Source organism: Humulus lupulus, chromosome 5, assembly GCF_963169125.1.
Source record: "Humulus lupulus chromosome 5, drHumLupu1.1, whole genome shotgun sequence".
NCBI lineage: Eukaryota > Viridiplantae > Streptophyta > Magnoliopsida > Rosales > Cannabaceae > Humulus > Humulus lupulus.
In genome coordinates this window covers 230,351,116-230,369,223 of record NC_084797.1, presented here as the reverse complement: position 1 = coordinate 230,369,223, position 18,108 = coordinate 230,351,116, and the positions used below count along the sequence as shown (strand labels likewise).

General features: G+C 33.8%; 1 protein-coding gene and 2 long non-coding RNA genes across 6 annotated transcripts; all 3 read left to right on the top strand.

Moving 5' to 3' along the window:
• The first annotated feature begins 231 nt into the window (after positions 1–231).
• On the top strand, positions 232–795 carry LOC133834040 (uncharacterized). Its single transcript, XR_009893282.1, has 2 exons — positions 232–393; positions 473–795. It is a non-coding gene; the product is annotated as an uncharacterized LOC133834040 (long non-coding RNA).
• Positions 796–9,247: 8,452 nt separating this feature from the next.
• Positions 9,248–14,565, top strand: LOC133778330 (AUGMIN subunit 7). 4 transcript variants are annotated; one of them, XM_062218216.1, is made up of 11 exons: positions 9,248–9,580; positions 9,806–9,956; positions 10,911–11,050; positions 11,136–11,221; positions 11,310–11,371; positions 11,536–11,627; positions 11,789–11,914; positions 12,517–12,607; positions 13,416–13,523; positions 13,819–13,917; positions 14,089–14,565. In XM_062218216.1, the coding sequence occupies exons 3-11, from the start codon at positions 10,917–10,919 to the stop codon at positions 14,287–14,289; spliced, it is 999 nt and encodes a 332-aa protein (XP_062074200.1). In that variant the 5' UTR covers positions 9,248–9,580; positions 9,806–9,956; positions 10,911–10,916; the 3' UTR covers positions 14,290–14,565. The 4 variants fall into 4 exon arrangements, with proteins under 4 accessions (XP_062074200.1, XP_062074202.1, XP_062074201.1 ...); XM_062218218.1 differs by having other exon boundaries at positions 10,908–11,050; XM_062218217.1 differs by lacking the exon at positions 9,806–9,956.
• Positions 14,566–15,685: 1,120 nt separating this feature from the next.
• Positions 15,686–16,770, top strand: LOC133834039 (uncharacterized). Its single transcript, XR_009893281.1, has 2 exons — positions 15,686–16,365; positions 16,468–16,770. It is a non-coding gene; the product is annotated as an uncharacterized LOC133834039 (long non-coding RNA).
• The last annotated feature ends 1,338 nt before the right edge of the window (positions 16,771–18,108 follow it).

The following is an 18,108-nucleotide window of genomic DNA, read 5'->3' as shown; positions in this document are numbered from 1 at the left end:
TTATTTTAATAACTTTGTTTTAAATGCAGACGTCACTGGATGTTAGTGATCATTGATCCAGATGACCATACATGTTACTATCTTGATCCACTTAGAAAATCTCCTCCAAATAATTTGAAGAACCTTATGAACAGGTAATACATTTGAAACTAATTTTAGAATATAATATGGTTATTTGATATGGAAATAAAAAATTAATATGCTCTTAATATTGATGTATATATAGTCTCTTCACACATTAAGCGAAAGACAGGAAGGAGTGAAAAAAATTTCAAGTGGAAAATAGTCAATTGCCATCGTCAAACATCGTCAGTAGAGTGCGACTTTTATATCATAAGGATGATGAAGGACTATTGCTTGAATGAGACACTCATGCGATGGCTAACTAGTAATGTAAGTGCATTTATAATTATTGAACTACAATTTTATTGAATTTAATTTCTGACTTTTTTTTTTATTTTGTGTTTTGTAGTGTGGTGGGAAGAATACATATACACTTGGCGAAATTAATGAAACTCGAAATGAATGGGCAGCCAAGCTTCTTGAGTGGATGCGTCATAGCTAGAGTAACTTTTGAAATCAGAATTAAAAAATATACTAATTGTAGTTTTTAGTTAGCACTTACATAGTTATTGCAAGTGTATATTTTGATCTTATAATTTTTAGATTTGGAACATACTGAGTTCTATTGATTTTGTTTGCCTGTTGATTCTGTCTGAACTATGTTGTAATTACACAGAAAATTATGAATGAATATAGTGGTTGAAAATAGAGAAATGAAAAAGTTCTCATATTCTACGTGGGATGTCGGTCTCTACAAAACTGTCGTCTTATGCATTGGAGGGGACGATGCTTGCACATAAATTGTCATCTTATGTACTACAGGAGGATGACGCTTGAGTAGGAGCTGTCGTCTCATTTACTGCAGTGGATGACGCTTGCACATAAATTGTCGTCTCATGTAATACAAGAGACAACATTTGTATAAGAACAATTGTCTCATGTACGACACGAGATGACGCTTTTATTTAAACCGTCGTTTTATTTTTTACATGGCATGACATTGCATGAGACGGCATTATTAGAACCAACGTACAAGAGTCCATACAACAGTTTAAAACCATCGTCCCATGTCAATTTTGTAGTAGTGGTAAGTCATCGATAGAGGATTGACTGATTGTAATGGTTATAAAAATGGATAACGTATTTATGGTTTTGAAAATACGTTCTATGATTCAAGAGTTCAATTCCGAGTCTATAGTGGAGTCACGAGGAATTAATAAGGTAGTGAAATTATTCGTAAATAAATTCACGGTAACTTGTTGGAGCTTGATTTCATGGATCCATAGTCCCTGCATCACCTTTGAGTAAATCATCTAGAATGTCTCAATTAATTGATTTAATTATCAATTAGGATTTTTAAAGTTGACTAGGTCAATTTTGGAAAATTTACAGAGATATGAGATTTAGAGAATAAAAGAGAATTTTTGGGTAAATTTATTAATATTGATAAATTGGTATCAATATAAATAGATAATATTAAATCAAGTTTCAAATTATAATTAGTTAATTTGAATAATGATTTAATTAACTAATTAAAAATAAATAAATAAATAAAAGGTTTTGAATTTAGACCCAATTGGGATTTAAATTCAAAACAAAGAGATTGAGCCCAAGTCCATTTATGGTAGCCCAAGGTTTTTATTTTTGTTTATTATTTTTAATTAATTTAAATTTAAATAAATCTCATTAAGTTGCCTATATAAGGAATATGATATCTAGGGTTTTGATAAGCAAGTCAGTCTCAGTTGATTTGGTAAGTGAAAACCTAGACAGTCTAACATTTCTTGGCCACTCTCTTCTTCTTCTCTGCAAGATCTCTATCTCATGTGTTGAGAATCAGCCCACACTATTTCTAGGTTGATCAAAGGCTTGGTGAGGAAGACTGTGTCGCTGATCTTGTTCAATCTCTTGATAATACTCTGCTACATAAAGGAATCAAGGGTTAGAGAGATTGAAGGATGGAGTTGTTCCAGTTCCGCTGCGTAATGTAAGTTTTTACTTTACTCTGTATTTGTATCAATTTCATAGGAGCATGTTCTAGGAATTTGCATGTTTGTTTGATAATATGTAAATTGCATGAAAATAAATAAAGATCCTGCAATTAGTTTTTCCTACAATCCATGTCTTAGACTAATATGTCTAGACTTCCCATTATACACTCCGTTGTATGCTCTAGCCAATGTCGCTTGGCTATCACAATGTATCAATATAGTAGATACATTCTCTTTGATTAGGGGAATCTCTATCAACAGATCCCTTAACCATTCGGCCTCTTTGCCGGTAGCAGCTAGAGCTATGAACTCTGCTTCCATAATGGAATGAGATATACAGGTTTGTTTCTTGGAGCCCCAAGAAATTGCACCTCCACCAAGTGTAAATACCCAACCAGTTGTGGACAAGTTGTCCTCAAGATTGGATATCCAACTTGCATCTGTATATCCTTCTAAATTTGAAGGAAATTTGGAGTAGTGAAGGCTTAGTCCTTTTGTTTTCTTGAGATAACCTAGGACTCTTCCAATTGCCTTCCAGTGATCCACACTTGGATTACTTGTAAACCTACTAAGTTTACTTACCGCAAATGCTATATCAGGTGTAGTACATTGGGCAGCGTACATTAGACTCCCTATAGCACTAGCGTACTCCAATTGAGCCACTGCTCTTCCTTCATTCTTCTCTAATTTTACACTATGATCGAATGGAGTATTGGCATCTTTAACCTTGAGATGGTTAAATTTGTTCAATACTTTCTCAACATAGTGGGCTTTCCCTAACACAAAACCCCTACTATGTTTATTTACTTTGATACCAAGTATGGTGTCAACTTCTCCAAGATCTTTCATCTTGAAGGTTGATGATAGAAACCTCTTCGTTTCTTCTATCCCTTTCATGCTATTACATAGAATAAGCATGTCATCCATGTATAAGCAAACAATGATCACATATCCCTTACAAGTTTTGGAATACAAACACTTGTCTCCATTGTTATGTCTAAACCCATTAGACATGATGGCTTGATCAAATTTCTCATGCCATTGCTTAGGAGCTTGTTTCAATCCATATAAGGATTTTACAAGTCTACAAAATTTATGTTCATATTTTGGTAGGACAAACCCTTCGGGTTGTTCCATATAGACCTCCTCATTGAGGTCACCATTAAGGAATGTCGTTTTGACATCCATTTGATGAACATACAAGTTGTGTATAGAAGCTAAAGTGAACAAAATTGTTATAGAAGTTGTTCTTGCAACAGACACATAAGTATTGAAATAATCGATACCCTCTTTTTGCCTAAACCCTTTAGCTATTAATCTAGCTTTAAAGGTTTGGATAGTGCCGTCAGTGTGGTATTTTCTCCTAAATATCCGCTTACACCCAATTGGCTTAGACCCCGGTGGGAGGTCTACCAATTCCTAAGTGTTATTGGAAATAATGGAATCCATCTCATCATTGATGGCTTCTTTCGAAAATGCACTATCTCTTGATTGCATAGCTTCTCTATAAGTCTTAGGATCATCCTCAACTAGAAGTACAATAGGAATTTTCCTAATAACTTCCTCTCTATTTCCTTCTACCATGTAGAACGAAATTCGTTGAGAATCTATCTCATCCACTACTAGAGTTTTATGATTTTTAAGCCTTTGAATTCTTCTAGGTTCAAAGGGTTGCTTTACATCCTTTTGAGAATTCTCCTCTTGAGAATCAACTTTGGATGTAGAAGCTTGAGAATTGTTCTCATATAACAAATTCTCCTTTAGAGATGTTGAAGCTTGAGAATTGTTGTCACATAACATATTATCAAAAAATTCAACTTCTCTAGATTTAATCACAATATTATACTCTAAGCCTAATAGCCTATAAGCTTTACTATTATTGGCATAACCAACAAAAGCACACTTTATGGCTCTTGAACCTAATTTTGTTCTATTAGGTTCGTTTTTATTGCAATATGCTAGACACCCCCACACTTTGAAGTACCCTATGTTGGGTTTTCTTCCTTTCCATAACTCATATGGAGATATCTCATTTTTCCTCATTGGTATTCGATTAAGAATGTGACAAGTGGTTAAAAGCGCTTCACCCCATAAGTTGAAGTTCAACTTAGAAAACACCAACATAGAATTTATCATCTCTTGATAAGTCATATTTTTCCTTTCGGCAATACCATTGTGTTGTGGTGTATAAAGTGCAGTGCACTCATGAATTATACCATTTTCTTCACAAAATGTATTGAATTCATTAGAGAAGTACTCTCATCCTCTATCACTTCTTCGCACCTTAATCTTTTTATTTAGTTGATTTTCAACTTCTAATTTATACAATTTAAAAGCATCAAAAGTTTCATCTTTGTGCTTTAAAAGAAACACATAGGTATATCTACTAAAATCATCTATAAAAGTAAGAAAATACCTTTTACCACCTCTAGTTAAAACACCATTTAATTCACAAAGATCACTATGGATTAAATCTAGTAAATTAGATGATCTTTCTACACTAGGAAATAATTTCTTAATCATTTTTGCCTTAACACATGTTTCACATTTACCATAGTTTTTAATATTGCATGCAATCATACCACATTTTACTACTCTTTTCATGGTTGAAAAACCTATATGCGATAGTCTAAGATGCCAAAAAAAATAAAGAATCATACTCAACAATATAGGCGGAGTTAGCATTTTTATTGATAACATTGAAAGTTACATCATTGGTGCACAATTTAACCATTCCCTCACAAAAGTACCATTTTCCTAAGAATACATTTGATTTGGTAAGTATAAGTTTACCGGACTAAAAAACGGCTTTAATGTCGGGCTTTCCAAGCAAATCACCATTTACCAAGTTTCTACACATTTCGGGAACATAAAGTACATTCACTAATGTAACTTTCTTGCCGGAGGTGATGTAGACTTCAATAGTACCTTTGCCAAGTACCTTGGATTTGCCCTCATTGCCCATTTGTATCTCATGGTTGCCCTTTGACTCTTCAAAGGTCTTGAACAATGATTTGTCATAGGTGACATGGACGGTGGCACATGTATCATACCACCACCCTTTCACCTTGCCTTGGACCGCATTCACCTCACTAAGGGTAGCAACTATGTTTTCCTCTTGATTTGCGTTCACCTTAGGTCCTTGTTGGTCTTTTCTATGCCTACACTCTCTAGCATAGTGACCATTTTTCCCACACACAAAGCAAGGACCTTTCTCGCCCTTAAACTTGTTTGGGTTGGTTTTTGGACCCAAAGGTTTCTCGTTACCCTTTTTCCCTTTGTTTTTGGGATGTTTTGGTTGTGACACTGCATTTTCTTTGGAAGTCTCTCCATTAGACCCCTCCACAAGTTTATCTCTACATATCGATTCCTCTTCAATTCGAATATGTTTTTGGATTTCCTCCAAAGAATAATCCTCATTTTTATGAAGGATTCTTTCCTATAGCTCTTCTAAGTTGGTGGTAATTTAGCCACTATAGCACCAACTTGAAAGGCCTCGGGAAGCTCAATCTTTAACACTTTCAATTTGTTAACAATTATTTTCAATTCATGTATTTGAGGAAGAATAGGCTTATCACCAAAAAATTTGAAATCGAAGTATTGAGATATCAAAAACTTTTTGGTACCTTCCTCTTCCGCCTTAAACTTTTTCTCAAGTGCATCCCATATCTCCTTGGTCGATTTGGTTTCGGTGTAGAGGTCATAGAGCCTATCGGAAAGGGCATTGAGGATATGACCCCTACAAAGGAGATTGTCCTCCTCCCTCTTCCTTCTCTTCTCGACCTCCTCGGGAGTGTCCTTGTCGGATGGCGCTGGGAGATGTTTTAGAGTGGATTCTAGAATGTAGGCGATTTTGAGAGTGGTCAAAAGGAATCTCACATTGTCTTGCCACCTAGTGAAATTGGATTCATCAAACCTATCCAATCTCACTAGGTTTTGATTCATGATTTTGATGGTCTCACCTTCCATTGAAACAAACAAAGGGTTAAGCTTTTGAATGTTAGGAAAAAATGTATTTGCCTAAATGGAAATGGTAAGAAATTACAACTCTATTAAATATATTACAAATAAATAATGATTGATTAAAAATGAGTTACAACTCTATAACTGAAAATTACAAATATACAAAGAAAATGAAGAAGATGATGAAGAATAAGAGAATGGTGAGAATACAACTCTAAGCAAAAGATTACAAGTAAAATAAAGGTAGTTGAAACAAAAGAAAGGATTACAACTCTTACACAAAATATACAAGTAAAAAAAACAAGAGAATAAGAAGAAAACAATACAATAAAATGGAGAACAGAAATACAAGAAAACTCTCACTTACACAACCTAAGTGAAGAGGGTTGGAGATCACCAACTTGAACAAGGTTTAAAACTTTTGTCCAAAAGCTTATTTCCCCCTAACTCAAGCACTAAGGGATCTCTCTCAAATATTGGAAAAACTTTCTGGAATTATCAAGCCTCAAGGTGTTTTCTAGCCAAGTGCTCAAATGGATAGAAATGTTGTATCTTACAAGTGAGCTATAGACTCCTATTTATAGAGTTTAGAGACACCCTTTGAATTTCAAATTCCACTAACCCCCATGGCTGTTACCAATGTTTAATTGGATTAATATGGAATTAAAAAAGAGATTTGGGAGTTATTTGAGTTTTTTGAGCCGTTCAATAAAGATTGAAAAAAATGAAAAATTGGTCAGTTTTTGGCCTGTGGCCGCGGCCAGAGACATTAGTGGCCGCGGCCACTGGTCTCTATCCCACAGGCTATGGCCACCGACCAATTTCAGCACTTAAAAATGTGCTGTTTTTCCAAATGGTTCCAAACCCTCCCAAATAATTTTGTAATTCCCAAAACACATTATTGGGGTTAAAATCATATCCCTAACAACCATTTCACATGTGGCTTTATAAAATTCATCTCAATATTGTGTAACAACAAATTTACACAATAAATGGTAATATTTGGAAGTTACAATTTTGTAACACCAAATATGTTACATTATTTGGATATATCTAAATATTGTAACTCTATATTATATGTTACAATATGTGACACGCTTTATCACATTTATTTAATCTAAAATATTATATTATAATATAATATAATATAATATAATATAATATTACATTATATTATAAAATAATACAACACAAATGAGATAGATAAATCGAGGGACAAGGTATTGGATTGGGGTTGGAGTTGAGGGGTGTGAGATTCGAAGCCGAAGATGAAAGCGAGACTTGAGGTGAGCTAGGGATGGGCTGAAGTTTAAGATTTGGGGCTTGCTGGGGTGCGATGAATCTGGGCACCTTCGCGTGGTGCTCTTCACCATCGAAATTCGCTGATGGCGGTTGGTAGGGCGACACACAAGAGAGACGACCGGAGTTCAAGTATTTTCTGGTTTACGAATTGATTTGAGGCTTGAATGGGTCTTCAGTTTGTTAAGCTTAGGATTCTTGGTTGAATCTGGCTGCTGATTGAATATAAGGATGTCAAATTTGAGGGACCTGCCATTTTTCAATTTTTGATTTATGAATATGAAGATATGAAATCAAGAGGTTTCTTTTGGATATATTTTTTGTTTTCTATTAAGATTTCTAGGTTTTTGAATTTGATTTTGATTTTTTATTGTGAATTTGTGTTTGAATTTTGGTTTAGCTTCAATTTGATTTTTTTTAAAAATTAGTTTAATGTTTTAATTAGTTTTTTATTTTAAAATCAATGTAATTTATTTTAAAATCTATTTTAAATATTTAAGTAATTCTTAACTTAATAAAACTAGGGGTATTTTGGTCATATTTAAAAAATATTTGACCAAAATTAGACTCAGGGTACTTTTTGTTAAATTTACAAAACACATGATCTAAATTATCATTTAACAAAATAAATAGTACAATCAGTAATTTTTGCACAACACATGAGCGAAAATACTATTTACCCATTAAACTATATATTTTAGTGGACAAACTAATAAACCTATTCTTATCGGAATTTATATATAAGTAACATTAACAAAAATAAAATAAAATTGTATTTTGTTTATGTAGAATAAATAACTAATTTTTAATGGGTTTATACCTTTTTGGACCCTGTGTTTTTTTCCATTACCTGTTTGAACCCTGTATTTTGACAAATTATTTTTTGGACCCTATGTTTTGTAAAATGGTTAAAATAGAACCCTAAACTCAATTTTGATAAAGAAAAAATTGAATATAACAACACTATTTTTAAGCAGAATGATTTTATTTTTGTTCTGAATTGTTAGTTTGGTAAATTATTTGTGATTTTAGTTGAGAAAACATTGACCAAAATCGGGTTTAGGGTTCTATTTTAACTATTTTACAAAATATATGGTCCAAAAAGTAATGTGTCAAAATACACAGTCTAAACAAGTAATGGGAAAAAACACAGGGTGAAAAAAATATAAACCCATTTTTAATATTTGGAAATTTGAGGGTCTGATTGGTTCGCGATTAGAAAATTGTATTTTTGAAAAGTGAGATTCTAAAATGAAAATCTGAATTTAGTGACTAAAATCGTGTTTTCGAAAATGTGATTGGTTCAATGTCAGTAAACTGTTTTTGAGTTTTAAAAAAATGAATATGTAATTGGTATTAAATTTGAAAATATAACATAAACTAAATATGTGATTGGAACAACTGAATTTGAATATTATTTTAATTTTATATACATAGGTTGTATAATATTAAATTTTGATTTATCAATAGATTTAATTAAGTAAAATTTAATTATATAGATAAATTAAAATTTAATAATAATTATTGATTAAATTTATAACAATATTGCATTGTCATTTATAAAAATACCAGCACAACTTATTTTTGAATTGTACATAAATGTCATAAAATATTCCATAAACACCGAACATACTCAAGTCATAAAAATTGGCAAAAAAAAAAAAAATACAAGCAATGATACAAAGAATATGAGTAGAGGAACAAATAAATCTTGATTTTGATTTAAAGTTTTTGGAGAAAAAATCACAAAACAGAAAAAACGCAAAATTATTATTTTCTAAATTACAACACAAAATTAAAATTCTAATTAGGATATAGTTTTAAAAAACAATCTACCAATAAAATATTTTGGTAGGTCGCACAAATTTTAAATTTTAAAAAACATACAACCATTTCCAAATCCCGTACCAATCGCACCAGAGTTTCTTAAAATTTCTTGTAATATTATATTCTATGACATACAGTGTTTTTCCCAAACCGATTTCACAGACCTCCAAGTCCCAACTGCTGTCCTTCGATTTCTTCTTGACTCCTCTCCTCTCCGCCAGCCTCTCTCACTGACTCCGTTCCTGCACCATTTCCCTCCCTCCGCCACCCTCTCTCTGTCTGTGATTGTGGGTGTGTGACTGCCACCGCCGATCCGCTTCCCGTCGCCCCGACCCACCGTCGAAGAAGCTTTGAGACGACCAAATCCGAAGAAGCTCGCCGACGCCCAAATCAGAAGCATTTGCTCCGTCTCTCTCTGCGGCTCAACCTCAACAAAGGTAGTTCCTTTTTTGAATTTTTAAGATTTATTTGAAAAACTGAGAAGTCTGTGACGGGAATGGTCTGAATGGTTATGGTTGCTAGTGACAGTGAGTGAATGAGAGTTTATTTGAGAGATTAACAATTAAATTGAAGTTAATAAGAAGATCAGTAGTAATATATGTTTCTGATAATCTGATCTGTTCTGCATTGTTTTTTTTTTTTTGTGGTTTAAAATTTATCAGAGCAACTGAGATGGGAATGGTCGGAATGGATTTTAGTGACAGTGGTTCCGAATGAATAAGAGGCTCGCTCTGTATAATTCTGAAGATTAAAGTTAAATAATAAGTTGATTCCCTTCTCAAATTCAGTTAAAACCCCTAAATTTCCAATCAGGTATTTATGTTAGTTACTCCTCAAAAATGTAGTACTGAGCCTAGATTCTTGTTTAGTGAAAATGAAGTCCTGACTAGCTTTCTCCATAGGAAAAATGTGGTCAATTGTTGGTAGATTTCCCATCCTTACATGTATATCAAAATAGTTTAGGCCAAATCCAGTTGGGGTGACTCACAAACTCTCATTCTCTAGTTCTATTTGGCGGTTTTTTTTATTTTTTTGAATGGTCACTGAATTTGTTTTAGATCTATAATTGTAAGGACTGTAAAAATAATTTAGTTTTAGGGAGACGTGTTTTTTATTTTCTTGCAATTGCCAACTTTTTTCTTTGTTTAAGGTAAATAGTATGTAAAGATGATTTTTCTTTTTTCCGAGAGTGATTTCTGAAATCCCTATTGATTCTGGTGTGAGGTATTTATGTTCTCGTTTTAATTAGTCATAGTGTGACTGACTAACATTTAAAAAACCTAATAATATGTCAAAGTATGTTTCTTTCAACCTATATGTATGCTGTAAAGGATGTGTTGCAGGTATGAAATCTTGATGTTATTTTACCGTTTCATGTTTGCCCTTTTTTGTAATTTTATGGTTAAATAATAAAAAACTTGCAGCTTTGGAAACGATTCTCCTATTATTTATTTTGTTGTGTGGGATTTCTTCACAAAGGCTTTGAAGTCATGACTATCTTTTGTAATTATGTTATGGTCTTTAGGCCTTTCTTTGAACAATAGAATTGTCCTTTGTGGGTTTATTTTATTTATTTATTAGGACCATGATCAACATCACAATTATTTGTTTGAATCCATTTTTGGTTTATAATCTTTTGTTTGTTTGCTTAAAATGTGTTTGCTGTGTAATGTAAAAATTTAGGTGTCCTTATAATTTGGAAAATTTGATGTGGGGTTTATCGTTGAATTCTGTTTTTTTTTTTTTTTTGTATATTATGTAAAGTAGAAGAAGATGGCAGCAAAACAAATGGAAGAGATACAAAGAAAACTAGGGTTGTTAAACTATCCTAGAGCCAATGCTCCTGCTCAGTCCCTTCTTTTTGCTGGCATGGAGCGCTATGCCCTTTTGGAATGGCTCTTCTTTCGGTAATTACTGCTGTCCTGTTGCCATTACCACTGCCACTGCTTTCACATCCCTACTCCATGCTTGATTTAGCTTTGTATTCTTCAGCTTATTAGGGGATAAGTCCCCCTTCTCCCAACAAACTCACCATGGAGATACTATGGATCGTGATGAAGAGACAGCTCACATTCAGTGTAGGTCATTCACAATACCACCAACTTTATCATTCTAACTTCACTAATTTATCTTTAACAGATACCTTATTCTATAATCTTTTTGCAGATTTGGCTGAGATTGCAAAGTTTCTTGGTATTACAACAACTATAGATACAGAAGCCATTCAGGTCAGTTGGGCCTAATGGTATGCTATCAAGAACTATCTTATTTCCCTAAAGAAAATCATCTTTTGGATACTTTATATTGGTCATAAACTACATAATGACTTCTGTTATTTTGAAAGTGGATGAATCATCTTAGCAACTAATCCTTGTCGTGGTTGAACTCACAGGGACGGGGAAGCTATGAAGATCGCACTGAAATGCTTCGTCTTCTTGTTGATCTTGTTGAGGCAAGCATTTACGCTGATAACCCAGAATGGAGGTTGTGATTATTCTAATTTTTTATATTTGGTTTCTGTTTGTTGAAGAAACTTTTACTAGTTTCTAAAATCTACTCTTTTATAAAAATGTGCATGTGTATTTTGCATTTAGGTACTGATAATTGTTTTTGCCGAACATCTATTTTGCATTGGACTTCTCCAGTGTTGATGATCAGGTAGCAAAGGATATACAACTGATTGATTCAATTGCTGAAAAGCAGGCTCAGATATTCTCAGAAGAGTGCAAATTGTTCCCTGCTGATGTTCAGATTCAATCTATATACCCACTGTAAGAGTGGCTTTTCTAATTGGAATAACTCCCTATTGATTACTTCACACTTTGCTAATTGGTAAATTCAATGTTCTACTAGTGTTTTCTCTTCATATTAACTAGAAAGCCTGCCCTTACCAGGTCAGGGACATCCAATGTAATCTTCAAATTACTTAGAAGTCACACATTTGATAATATTATTAAAAGTTCATAATTTATAAGTTCATTGCTGCTTACATATGTTGTCAGACACTTACGTTTTGGATGTAAAGTCTGAATGGGCCGTGAGTTGATGGGGAAGCAAGATTTTGTTGATTTATGTTAAGAGAGGCTTAAGAAGGAATGATTTACCAAATTAGATCCAGTCATCCCATGTGACATTAGAGATGCAAAAATGTTAAGGCTTCTTAGAGAGAATGAGGTGGATATTCTTTAGGCATTCATTCAAGTGGTTCATTTACCAGTGTGAATTTTTGGATAAGCTTGTGTTTCATGCTATTTTCTTGTATGCTTTGTTATTCATTTATGCAGGGTAACATGAATCAAGGTTCCCCAATATTAGCTCTCAACCTAGTTGTCCACCTCTTTTATTGTTTCGTTTAATTAGAGTTCGTTTGCAGGCATGATGTATCTGAGCTGGAGACCAAGCTTACAGAACAATCAAAGATACTTTTAAATCTTCAGCAAAAAGTGGATGATTTGGCATCTAAGGTTCCTCTTTATTTCTTTATTGTAGACTTCTCTGATTTCACAATATTTATTATTCATTTTGTTAAATACGCGTGTGAGTGTAGGAAAGTTACAGGACAAATAAGCTATCTTATGAGATTCCAGTTGCACTTTTCTACCCATTGAAGGATTTAGTTTGTTACTTTGTAATTACATAATTCTGTCAATATTTGTTGAAATATTTTGTCTATTATCTCATCATTTTCCTTTCACTTCCATATAATACTATAAATGAGAGAAGATAAGAGTTCACTGTTTTCAATGGTTTCATGAATTTCATGTATTTTAAGTTACGCTGAATGTGCTGATTTCACCTTTCTATTTACCCAACTGAAAAGCAATGCCCTCATTTTAATAGTTGAACTGCATAACTCCTTTATTTATAAAATTTTCTGTCTGCCAATTGTCTGTTGACATATTATTCAAATGTGTTGAATGATAGGGAATTGAGTAGACCCCTCAAACTGTAATTGACCATTTTCCCTGTTCTGAAATTTAAACTTTTCCACCTTTCAGTTCTAGTTTCTTAATACTGAGAGGATTTTTACCCTGAAGCTGTATTTTTTAATAGTTCCCTGTACTATTAGTCCATTCTTGATCATAACAATCACCAATGGTTGACGTAATTATCATTATCATTCTCTTTAGATTTTTAATTTTTATAACAATGCCCTGGAATTTCATTTCTTACAGGGAATATGGACTGTTGCTTTATTTATTTGCGAACTTTTTACTTCGGTTTTCTGATGTTGTGATTTTTTTTCTCCTTTTCATTGTGTTTTGTATTTAGCATGCTTACAACCCAGATGAGGAGTATACAGAGGTCGAATCCCAATTGCGGGCACATTTGGAGTCTTTTCTGGAAACTGCAAGAGCATTTAATACAATATATACCAAGGTGTGGATTACTATTTTTTTTAAGTTGATCTTTCCTTGAAAGCTTATGCTCATGCTTGTTCTACTTGTGCCCGTCATTAAGATTTTATACACCACTTGGCTTTTGCTGTGTATATGGATTCTTGAAATGGATTAAATGCTTTCAGTTAGCAATGCTCACATATCTAATTTGAGTTACCTTGAACTTTTCTACTTCTATTGCACCATATGTAGTATAGGAGCAAAATAGAAGGGAGGGAGTTAGACTGTTTACAAATAATGTTTTGCAGAATCTAATAATTCAATGGTATCTGTAGGAAATCCGTCCTTGGACGCACATGATGGAGGTACCCCAACTTCATGGGTTCGGACCAGCTGCTAATCGCTTATTGGAGGCATACAAGATGCTTTTAAAGGTAGTTTCATGTTATTTGTGTAATGTAACGTGACTTCTATGTCATGAGGTTTCTCTTTCTTTAACTCATTTGCTTAGGGAAATGTGGATGATATTTTTTAAGTTAATAATCTTGCCCTTGAAAGTTGTTTGTGTCCCAAAGTTCTATTTTCAACCGGTTTTATACTTGCAGTTCCTGGGGAACTTGAGGAACTTGAGAGACTCGCATTCAGCTCTTGCTGTTGGCTCGTCAGAAACAATTGCTGGTGAGCCATCATCTGTCACAAGGATAATATCCGAGTGCGAGTCTGCCTTGACATTCTTAAATCGTGATCTTGGAATTCTCTCGTCTTCCATTGCTCGTGAGCAGCAGAACGAGGTAAATTTGAGATGAAACTAATCCATCACACCCATTAGTGTTGGAGCATCACCCACTCTGCAAAGTGTATTGTCTACTTTTTTTTGTGAGGATTCAATGTTAAATATTCTATCATGAGTGTTGGTTGTATAGTGGATAGATCGTTCCAAATATAGTAGAACAAATTGCTTGACTGTAGCGCTTTCAGTTAGACCATGTGTGTGATCTGTTCACTTGATTTAAAATGCTTTTGAACATAGATTTGAATTTTTGAAAGATCACATTTGCCAAAGACATGGAAAATTTGGTCATTGGTTCTTAATTGCAATTTTTTTAAGCCTTAAAACAGACCCCTTTTTGCTGGACAACATACAGATGAACTTGAGAGACTGTCATTAGCAGGACAAAATTTTCAGCACTTTTAAACCAATTACAATTAAAAATTATATTTGGCATAATACATTATAACCATTCCCAGTAAGAATTGGCAAGAAATATTAATACCCTCTATAAGCCTACCTACATGTATTCAAATATAACAAGTGCACAACATAAGATAACAAAACAAAGCATGTATTACATGCATACTATTAGAATCTCTCCTACTCTAATAGATGTATATTTTGAGACTGTTATTTATTTCATTGTAAAGTACGTATGTGCTACTCTTCAAGACTTAATTCTCATGTGGTGCTATGCTTTTTGTTTCAAGAAATTGCTTAACCTTCTCCATTGCCATGTGGAGGTGGTCTTTTGCTATCTTTGATCTCTTTTGTTGTTATCATGTGGACAAGTGATTGCTAGCCTTAATAGTTAACCAAGCTGAGGAAACTTTATTTATGTCATCTCTTTCTCCATTGACTTCAACAAACGATTGAATTGAAGTTCCAATAGTCCATCTCTTCATCAAGTCTTCATCGATATTTTAAATGAAATACAAGTATAAATGAAAAAAAAAAAGGATTGTTTCGTTCCATATTGATTGCTTATGGGTTTCCTTTCATGTCTTTAAGCTATAGAAAGGGATAGCTTTGCTTTTTGAATAAACTTTATATAAACTGAAATGCTGAGTATTGTAGATGTAATGAACATAATTACTTGATTTGTAAAGGGAAATTTGCAGCAATAATATATATATAGTTATATTTGTTGCACTTAAATGCCTATATACAAATTTTGGCGGCAATAATGCATACAGTCGCGGATTTAGTGCAGTCGTTGGTCTTGGCCGTCAAGTCTATTCGAGGACCTATGTGGCAGCCACGAGGTCGCATCTAATTGGCTCAGTTTTTTTAGTTTATTAAATATTTTAAAAATTATTTTTTTAAAATCTAATTTATTTTAAATAATAAAGATCTTAATAAATCAATTAAAATTAAATGTAAAACCTATAAAAAAAAAGTAAAACAAAAAAATTAATGTGATAAAGTAAGGTTTTTTTTCTTTCTAAAACTATAATTCAAAAAATCTAAAATCTGTAAAAAGAAAACCGATAAACTTTATTTTGTTTTTGTCTAAAGAAAACCTAGAAACTTCTTCTTCTCCCCTTCTCTCTCTGCACACGATGATCTCGGTTCGATGACGGTAAGCACACTATCAATGGTGCGACGAGCTGGGTTCGAGGTTGTCTTTCCGTCTGCAAGGCAACAAGCTAGATCTGAAGATGAGATTGAGGTTGGGGAAGAGAAGAGATTAGGCAGAGGTCGGCGATGGCTGCATATGTCAGCAATGGAGTTTGGGTATCAAGTTGCTAGCATCAAGGCAGCAGTGTTCAAGACAAATTTCTAGGCAAAGTCTTCTATTGAGCGAGTATGTCTCCTTCGACTTGGCATGACATTTTTGCACCAGGCCATGTCGCGAGTGGCTTGCAAGTTGGAGGACGAATGGACATTTGTAGATCTGGGTTAAAGACAATGAAGATGGCATTGATGATTGATGATTTCAGATCTGGAGTTTTTTTTATGGGTTCGATTTCTTCTCCAAATCTGACGACTATGCATCTAGGAAAGATGGGCAACGACGGACAACGAAGAACAAAGTCGTACGTCTGCTTGGGCAATGACGAACGGGGCGGAAGAAGAAGGTCTTGCGTTTGGGCGAGCTAAGGCGAAGGTTGGGCTTAGGCCTGGGTTTATTATTATTTTTTACTTTTGTTCATATATGCTCATGCACAATAACATTGAAGCCAACAGGTTTGTGGTCTATATTTTGTAGGTTTGCTCATGTGTTCATATTGTTCAACTTGGGTGAGCACAAAAATTGAGAAGTTAGCTAATTTTATTTTTTGGATATTTCTTCTGATGCACAGATTTTGACTTTGGGCTTGATTTTGTTCTGTAATTAATATGAAACGATGATGATAATTGTTATTGATGATGAACAATGGTTTTGGGATTGACTTTATAATGATTTTGAGTATAGATCGATGAATATATTTGTGTGAAGATCTGGAACTATGAATATATTTGTATGTTTTTTTAGGTTTAGAAGATAACGATGAACATTGAGTTTTTTAAATTAATTAGATTTTTAAAAATTATTTTTAATGATTTTTAATATATTACATAAATTAAAAAAATGAGTCAATCAGGTACTGCCACATGGCTGCTACGTTGGCCCCTAGGCAGACTTAGCGGCCAATGACCAACGACTGCACTAAATTCGTAACGGTAGGCATTATTGCCGCAACAAATTTTACATAGCTATTTAAGTGTAACAAATCTAACTACATATGTATTATTGCCGCAAATATCCCATTTGTAAACATGAGTTTTATTTAATGTTATATTGCGTTGTAGATGTAATGAAAATAATTACTCTAGAACTCTAAGAAACTTTAATACTTTCGTGCATTTAGTGACAAAGCAACTTACATGTTGGGTTTGGGTCTTTTATGTTGTTGCCCATAGCCGTTGGTACATGTACCATGTATTTTCAAGCTTGTTATCACATCATACCTAACTACAATATGCTAGAAACTATGTCATTTTTCATTGAGAGTGATCAAGTCATGGGAGAATATGGTAAGAAATTGTCAAATTCTCATGTTTGAATATGCTATACTACCTGGTCAAGTTTTCATGCTCATGCCCTTCTCTATAAAAAAAAAGTGTCCATGTTGTATCATGACAATAATGCCCTTGTCTAATTCTATCCTATTTTTCTTGACCTGCTTTCCTTCAAGATTATTTTGAATGTGACTTATACAAAGTGCATAGCTATCTTCCTTCAACTCAACCTTCGTGCATACTTCCTATTCTTAGTTGTGTCTCCCTTCAACTCAACCTTCTCAAGTAATAAGTCGATTATTACATGAATCAACATTTAATTAGGCATAGTCTACGAGTCAATGTTATTGACTAAGAACTCGGAGTACTCAAGTTTTCTTTGGGCTTGCAATTTAGCAACGTTTTGGCTTGCTCAAGCTGGCTTATGTTTACAATGAGATTCAAGCCCTAATTATAGGTGACTATGGATGTTTAAGGCTCTTTAATAAGAAATAATTACAATACTTAACATAATTACATGGTAAATATATGGTTTACATAATGGTAAGCTGGGAAAATGTGTTAAGTGGACTAGGCGCACTGGGTCCAACTTGTTCAACATGTAAACCACATTGTTTTCCTCCCCGGGTAGCTACATTTGAAGCTGGTAAAGGAACTCTGGGCATGTGGAGTATGAAAATGGGAAGTGGCAGACAATGTCAAGTGACACATTTCCATTTCCTAAGTGTGATTCTGTTATTCTAACAATCCTAATTGTTGGTTGTACGGAGGGGACAACCACCCTTCCTATGCAACCACCATGTTGCCAGTGGTAGGTGGGTGCGCATGCTTCTGGGTTAGACCGTGG

Coding starts and splice junctions, on each gene's coding strand:
- LOC133778330 (XM_062218217.1), top strand. CDS start 10,917: ATGGCAGCAAAACAAATGGAAGAGATACAAAGAAAACTAGGGTTGTTA. Junction 11,628..11,788: donor GCTGATAACCCAGAATGGAG/GTTGTGATTATT, acceptor GGACTTCTCCAG/TGTTGATGATCAGGTAGCAA. Junction 13,918..14,088: donor CATACAAGATGCTTTTAAAG/GTAGTTTCATGT, acceptor TTATACTTGCAG/TTCCTGGGGAACTTGAGGAA.